We start from the raw sequence: 8,603 nt of genomic DNA, 5'->3' as shown, positions 1-8,603 counted from the left end.
TTTCCACCAATTGATTCATCTCATTATTCTGTTCGTAAAAGTATTAAGGTACGATTATCAAAAAATTAATAGATTACGAGTTATTTAATATTTTACGTCAATATATGTGCCACAATGAAATATAAAATATCTCGTAAACTATTGGTTTTTTGATATCGCTACCATAATACTTTTATATGCAGAATAATTAGAGGAATTATATTATGTAAAAAAATTCATATAATTCCATTTAAAAAAATGACCTTGACCCTCAAATAACCTTGAAAATGAAGGTCAAGGTCATTGTCAAGGTCATAGTTTTATCAGCCCCTTCATACCCAACAATTTTTGTTTTAAACATTTTTTTATTTAATCGCGATGTTTCGAGTTATTTGGCTGTCTAAGTTAAAATGGGTCATCCTGTATATATATTTATAAAAATATTAACTTATGAATATAGATTTCTAAATAAAGTATCGTACATGCACATGTCATTTTGCCGTTTTTTTGGGGTTAGGATCAGTTAATTTATGAATATAGTTATTTATAACGTTACATTTGCTATTTTTATTTATATTTATTAGTAATTTAACATGTAATTATATTCAAATGTATTTTACGTACATTGATCAGTGTCAATTAATATAATGTGATTTCTAATCTAATTAATCTTCTCTAATTCCACTTAGTTTCAGTTATTCTCATACTACTTCTAGAAAAACTGTATCGGACACGTGGAAAGGAATTCTTATTACATTTTCGTATTAAAAAATGAATAATTCACTTAGAATATGTTCTAAGTGAGAAGAAGTGGAAAAAGGTACGAAAACAAGAAGTAGAAGGCGAACAATCGCCAGTTTTATAGAATGATTTCAAACTGCGCTACCACACAGAACATGTGCTACAGTTACATCAATTATTTTATGTAAGTTACATTTAGACAATACCATAAAATATAAGTATTTTCCAGCAAGAGATACAGCATAACAGTATAATACAATGATTATTTGATCTTTATTTAACATTGGCAAACAACAAAGATATATAATGATTCATTGTGTTAGCTGTGTCCACATCTGTCTTTTGCTGAAAAGCACTCTAAATAAATAATCTGTATATAAATAAGTAATTTACATTAACACGTTTGATTTTTTTTACTATAAATACTATTATAATGTAAAATAAAAGTGATTATAAGGCTCTATAACTATATAATAAAGGAAACTTTTTTTTATTATAATTTTGTCGTGTATCCTCTGAAATATGATGCCAATCAATAATACTTATTTTCACAATAAAATTTCAGTGTAATTTTAATGAAATTTTCTCTACCACTTCTCTCTCTCTCTCTCTCTCTCTCTCTCCCCTCTCTCTCTCTCTCTCTCTCTTTCATATTCGAATTTACTTATTGCACTAGTAGTATATTTTTATGCGGGACGTTTGAAACATCATTTTTAATTTTTTTTTTAAATTTGCTGACGTATTCTACAGATAAAAATATGAGACACGTGTTTCGCGAAAAAAATTTAAGATTTTTTTGTAAAATTATTCACGCTTAATTATAAGTTGCAGAAATTCACAAAGAACATCACTCATGCGAACATTCAAATTATTATTAGTCATATAATTTTATGTAATTGTATGTAAATGGACATATTTTACATAATTGTATATAATTATATATAAAACATTTTTTCCTGAGCAATCATAGTCGAATAATCGAAAATAATAATGAGAAGAATAATCGACTATAATTGCAATGGTCAATTTTTTACGACTCGAGATCTTATGACTGCTACGACTTCTATTGTAGACATTACCCAGATAACAATTGGTAAGTGCTCATATTACTCTCACGGCATGATTGTCACGAGTGTGTGCAATAACGCATTCATGTTACTCTCATTAAGTGATAGAAGCACGAGTGCGTGCGTAAAAGGCAGCATATTATAGCCATGTGTGAAGGAATATAATTTACATAAAATTCATGTTACCTTCATACATGATCATCATACGTGCGTACAAAAACGCACATTCATGTAGCGTTCATGCATGCAGTAATAAAAATCGCGCGCTTTCCGCCATCTTATCATACGCCGGTGTATTGAAACACTCCGCGCTGTATATTGCTGTCGTGCACGCATTTTGCGTTCGACTTTGTCATATATAACGTTGAAACCGTTGAGTCATAATATATATAGAGGGTCTAAGCACACAAATTATAAAGCGATCGATCGTAATTAACTGTGTGAGTCGTGGAACAAATAAGTCATAGTTGTAGATTATCAAATATAGTATATGTTCTGTGTAATTTAAAGTTAAATCCCACTTCTTTATACCATGCCAAATTAAATAAATAATGAATATTAATCTAATCTAATGATATGTATTATTCGTACAAACGATTTGATATCAACAACTGTGGCGCCAAGTAAAATTCTACTACAAAATAAAAAGTAAAACCTAAGTGATACTATCTTTATTATTTACTTAATCCAAATGATACTATCTTTCATTTTTATATTACAATGAAACCTAAGTATACGTATACTTATTGAAGAATCTTCCTATTTCAATCCAAATGGTTTAAATTCCTCTTAAATGAAATTATCATATCACAATTCATTCAAAGACATTTCCTCTTCCAACTAAAGTAGTGGTTATTTAATCACAATTCATTCAAAAATTTTCTCTACCAACTAAAGTAGTGGTTATTTAATTCTCCTTCACAAAACATTATATAAAACATCACAAAATTGCGTTACCTTGCTCAATTTAAGTTACCACAAAAAATTAAAGAATTAACCATATAAAATGAAAAAATTTAATTTAAATAAATGTCAATTTTGACCACGTGATCCTTTTTGTCGCTGAAACAGCTGTTTAAGCAGCTCGTGAAAATTTATCTTCATTTTTAAAGAATTGGGCTGCGTTCGGAAATATCATTTGGGTGTCCCTTGTATCACCTTATCCTTATTTAACATTGGGTGAACAACAAGGATAAAACGATACACAGGAATACTTGTGATATTTCAGAACGCAGCCACAGTATACAGTAGCGCAACTCTATTCATTATGTGAAGCCAAAATCGTAGCGCGCATGCGCTAGTTGAGACATTACATACGGTAACGCCATCTGAACTTTTCTCTCACTTATTCTTTGTGTTTTCGGTCTTTCTCTTAACCGTTGCAGTGTTTGTGTAACAATTGGCGGTAACGGCAGTATTAAGTTCGTATGCTTTTATGTCGGTGATGTTTTGCAAATTGTTTTAGATATTAATAGTGAAGTGAAAAAAAGTAAAGTGAAGTGGATTATTGTGAAGTGAAATAGAGTGAAGTTAAGTGAAAAGAATAAAGAAAGTGACAATTATCCTTAAAGAGAATTGTAGATTTGTACATATATATCATACAGATTTTCAATTCTCTTGCAGAAAACACTTTGATCTTAGCTCTGTTTCAGATATAAAAAGAAAATACACATCAAGAAAATGAGTGGAAAAAAAATTAAATATTGTTCAATAAATGGATGTTCTGGAAAATCTTGAATTAGAAGGAAGACATTTAAATTTCCTAAAAAAAAATATGATAGATATACCATATATTATACAAATATTTTCAATTTTTTAATATTACAGTAACATAAGACATAACGCAAGAATCAGTCAATCGGAATTAAAAGTTCAAAAAAATTCTCGACTGTGATTGGCTTATTCTTACGGTACGTCTTATGTTTACTGTTATACACAAGTTGCGTTCCAATTGCCCCTAAAGCCCATGGCACATACAAAAACGTAAGGCCGTAAGATGTAATCAGTAAGCGAATTGGCCAATGACGATAGAGACCGTAAGGCCAGTAGCGAATCCAATGTTACGATTTCCTTACTGCTTACGTCTTACGGCCTTACGTTTTTGTATGTGCCATGGGCTTAAGAGAGTAAGTGAGAGAGAAGTCTAGATGGCGTTACCGTATGTAATGTCTCAACTTGCGCATGCGCGCTACGATTTTGGCTTCACCAACATCAAGTGCCGACAGAGAGTTGCGCTACTGTATACTGTGACGCAGCCTTGGTATAGAAATAGAAAGAAAAAGAAAGTAAAAATAAAGCGATACTGACTCTTTTATAAGGAGATTTTCACAAAGATAAAGAAATAGAAAACAATTTTGCTAAGAATGGACGAAGATGCACGTACACTTTATTGTGGGAATCTAAGTGAGAAAGTCACGGAGGATATTCTCTACGAGTTATTCTTACAAGTCAGTATATTTTTATATATATATATATATACTTATATATATAACTAAATATCCTACAATTAATACGTATAATGCTTCTCGAACTATATAATCTAATATAGATATCTGTAGGAAACAATTGATATTTGTCTCATACATGTAAACTTTACATAGCCAGTTTGTCAAAGATGTTGTATCATGCATTACAAGTTTTATAACTGAAATAGTCATTAATGCAGGTTTTACGATATGCAATATTATCAGTAAAATACCCACAAGATATAGCAAAATTTATCAACAGTGATAATAAAAATCAAACAGACATTAAATTGTAAATATATTAATTTAAATAAATTCAAGATTCTTTTTTCTGCCATTGCTCTAGTTTATACCGATCGTTTAATACTTGTACACACACACTAACTGATAACTTTCTATTAAATCATCTTAATTTCAGCGGTGTATTTAAAGAATAATGTACTGGCATGATATAGTGTACATCAAGATGGTTAATTAAGTACATACAGTAGCTGCAGAAGTTTCCGGCCAGTGACATTATGTACTCTAATTTATAAAAAAAAAGTATCTGATAAAATTTTAATCGTTAATTATCAGGTGTTAGTACAGGATTTCGTTATCTACATCTTATACTAACACTCAATAATGATTAAAATTTTATTAGGCTTTTTTTTATAAATTAAAGTACAAAATGTCACTTTTGCACGTCTATCATATGTATGTGTACATGCATCGCTGAAATTAATTTAATAGAAAGTTACTATAAATATTAAACCATTGGTGTAAAGTAGGACATTCTATTATGTGTATGAGATCTATCAGTTGGACATAAGCTTAATACAAATACAATTAACCTTTACCGTACAAGGTCGGACCACTAGTGACCGAGCGATTCCTGTTTGTATAAATTTCTTTGAGTCTTTTGATAATTATAAATTGTATTACATCTTATTATTTTCCAAAATAAAGTTTCAATATTTATTCTAGAAAGTTCAAAGTATGTTGGTGAATTTGTCGAGATTTTTTTAACTATTCTGAATATGTGAAAAAAACAGACGGATTTTAGTGACCCAGATTTGGATGGATGAGGCACCAAATTGTACCTTGTATTGTAAGGGTTAATAGAATCTACTACAGTTTTTTCTACATGGTTCTACATTCTATTGGGAAATCATTGACAATTATTTATTGTACATTTGCTTAAAGGTATAAACCACCACAGGTATAAACGTTTGATATCTTTTAAAAATATCTATACAGAGTGTATGTTTCCAGAAAGTAATGACAAAAAAAGCTAAGAGATTCTACAAAATCGAAAAATTTTGTTAAGTAATATATGTTCAGTCTATATATAATGTCTCTTTAAGATACTAAATCAATTTCTATTAAACATTGTTGATTGGTTTTATAAAATTTGATTTATAAAAATTGTCACTTTTACTATTGTTAATTTTGCTAAAGTTCAACAGAATGAGAAAGTGAAAATAAGCTAATGTGAGACAACTCAGGGTATTTGTGTATAAAATATATATATAAATAAAGTAGTTTATATAATATATATATAAAATTTTTAAAAGAACCCTAAATTTTTATCAAAAAATATTAAGATTTGGAGGTCGCTAATGAACGATTTTTAAATCAAAGTTTTGATTTTCTTTAATCTTTGATGCAAAAATGGCTTAATCCAGATATATATATATATATATATCTAGACTAATTATCAATTTTTGTATTATGTTAGGGAGGTCCTGTACAAAGAATAACTATTCCTAAAGATCGTGATGGCAAGCCAAGAACATATGGATTTATCACATACAAACACATGGATTCTGTGGAATATGCTTTGCACCTATTTGATGGTACAACACTGTACAATCGTACTCTTAATATGAAATTAAGGAATAATACAGAGTCACAACAAGCAGAACAATCTTCGAATCCTGTTCGCAATATGAATCATATGTTGGAACTGGGTCAGCAGATGATCCTAGGAAATTATCCACCACAGACTAGTGGCGGCAATGCAATTTTTGGTATAAATATTTCACAAGATGTCCTATCATATCCAAAGCAGTTAGATGTAAACTTTGGCAATGATGATAGGAGAAGAAATCATCCTTATCAGAGAAATAGAGATAGAAAACAGGAGAGAGACAGAGATAGAAATCAAGAAAAAGATAGGAATAGAGACAGAAACAGAGATGCAGAGAGGGAGAAGGATAACGGAAGAAGCAGAGAACGAAATCATAATGATCATTACAGAGACGAAAGAGCACATTATAGTCGAGATAATAATTATCGTTCCAATGATTACTTTCGGTATAATGATAATAGAAAAAGATGGACTTATCATTGATAATAATTAATTTATAATTAGTTGTTAAAATTAGACTTTCTCTCAGTTTTTTAAATTACACAGGAAGTAAGCTGACTTAATTCTTTCATTTTTTTATTCTTATTCTATAATAATTACATACATTGATATTTTGCTATTACTGATTATAATTTTCACAATTACTTATATAATTAAGATAAACATACATATGTATATACATATAATATTTATATATCTATGTAGATAGCATTATTATATGTTAATTCATAGGACAAGAAAGTGACTTAATTATAAGTTATTATATAAAATTCAAGACATGGACAAAATTCTTAATAGTTTAATGACAAGAAAAAACATCATTTTGAAAATTGTAATCCCTCTCTTGCTGTGCGTACGTGCGTGTTATGTGTATATATATATATATATATAATTATATAAATATTCAATATGATGTACTCAATATCTTTTTTGTAATCTGATAAACTAAGATTACTTAAAAAAAAATTTACGTCATGAAAACATTCTTTATTATTACGTAGTACACATACGTCCACTTCCCATACACACATACAAGATGTTCCAAAATTTGCAAAATACTTAGCAAAAATGTTTTCGAAAAATTAAATAAAAAAGTTATTTGTAAATTTTTATTTTAATTAATAATTTTTGAAATAACAAGAGTTTATTATAAATATGGCCAATTACAGACTACATTTAATCCTGATTCTCATACGAGCAACAGCGCTTTGACACCGAACGCTGATTGGTGAAAAGCCAGTTGTGGGGATAGAATTTACCCTCATTACCAATTTTTCACTGTTTTACCAATAAGAATATTTTATTTTAAAAATTGATCAATTAGCGATGAGCGCTATCGGATCCCTCTTCAGATAGCAAAGCGTGTCTCAGCAAAATCGCACAAATCTGTGATTGTTTATGATGCTGGCAATTTGCTATAGATTTGTCTTCAACGATTTCGAATATACCGACATTGTAGCAACATGCAGGCAACAATGTGTATATGTATTGCCAGTAGTTTAACAGCGCAAAATAGCTGCATCAATGTTATCTCGTGTTAAGAATATCTCGGCACACTCGGAGCTAAGATAGCGTTAGCGAATACGAACTGTATGAACAGTAGCAGTGTTAAAGGCTACGTTTACACCGTGCGCTTAGTCCGCGACCTATACGATAGGTGTCTTTGTTTAATATACAGGCTAAACAAAGACATCTATTGTATAGTCCGCGGCCTAAATGCACGGTGTAAACGTAGCCAAATTCCACGATACCGAAACGTACCATATGGCAAAATGAAACGGGTTCGCATTACTTATTAGTCAAATTCATTTACAACTTGTAGTCTAGCTGCTATTGTTGTCAAAAAATTTACCGGTATTTTATTATAAATTCCTAATTTATTAATTTACATTATTCCTCACAGTAATTTCTAAAACCGCAAGTTTCGACTATACGCCTTGACTTTCTTACCTTCGAAACTCTCAGATACGCGTATGTATCTACAAGAACGACAGAGATTCTGCTGAACAGCCTTACCAATCCGTTCATTCACACCGAATGTCATAGCCGTCTCACTGTGGCACCGAACAGGTGCACACCGTGCTGCGTTACGTTTTGTTCTTGCGTCGCGGGTTTTCCTGCGTCTCCGTTCATAGGCAGAAATTCCTCTCCACGTCATAGAGACCTTCGCAGCGTGTCGGAGGGACCGGTCATCCAGCATGCCAAATATCATGTTGGAAATTTCAGTAGGTAACTTCTTGATTACATCTAATTTTGTTACCGTAAAGAAATTGAGGAACGCATACATTCTCCTAAAAGCTTCCATGTCTTCCTTGTGCGACTGCAAAATGTAGAGTGGCTCTCTCGGCGGTTCCGAAGGATACTTATCTAAATCCCCCACCACCTTTCTTGCCACCTCTCCGCGATTATGTCCCCATCCCCCCCCCTCTCATCGTCGAACCCCGCGCATGCACGCACGCACCTTCTCAGGCCGGAATCAGACTATGCATTGAAGATTGG

At 31.1% G+C, this 8,603-nt stretch overlaps 1 protein-coding gene across 1 annotated transcript; it reads left to right on the top strand.

Annotated features, from left to right (window-relative positions):
- The first annotated feature begins 4,045 nt into the window (after positions 1 to 4,045).
- On the top strand, positions 4,046 to 6,642 carry LOC108722807 (splicing regulator RBM11). Its single transcript, XM_018448110.1, has 2 exons — positions 4,046 to 4,234; positions 5,973 to 6,642. Exons 1-2 carry the CDS (start codon positions 4,151 to 4,153, stop codon positions 6,585 to 6,587), a joined length of 699 nt encoding a protein of 232 aa, XP_018303612.1. The 5' UTR covers positions 4,046 to 4,150; the 3' UTR covers positions 6,588 to 6,642.
- The last annotated feature ends 1,961 nt before the right edge of the window (positions 6,643 to 8,603 follow it).

This window comes from Mycetomoellerius zeteki, unplaced genomic scaffold (assembly GCF_001594055.1).
Source record: "Mycetomoellerius zeteki isolate Tzet28-1 unplaced genomic scaffold, Tzet1.0 scaffold22, whole genome shotgun sequence".
Taxonomy (NCBI): Eukaryota; Metazoa; Arthropoda; class Insecta; order Hymenoptera; family Formicidae; genus Mycetomoellerius; species Mycetomoellerius zeteki.
This window is presented reverse-complemented; position numbering and strand designations above follow the sequence as displayed.

What these genes read in the sequence shown, in the direction of transcription:
- LOC108722807 (XM_018448110.1), top strand. Translation starts at nt 4,151, where the DNA reads ATGGACGAAGATGCACGTACACTTTATTGTGGGAATCTAAGTGAGAAA. An exon ending in TCTACGAGTTATTCTTACAA is followed by an intron (nt 4,235 to 5,972) that starts GTCAGTATATTT and finishes GTATTATGTTAG; the next exon opens with GGAGGTCCTGTACAAAGAAT.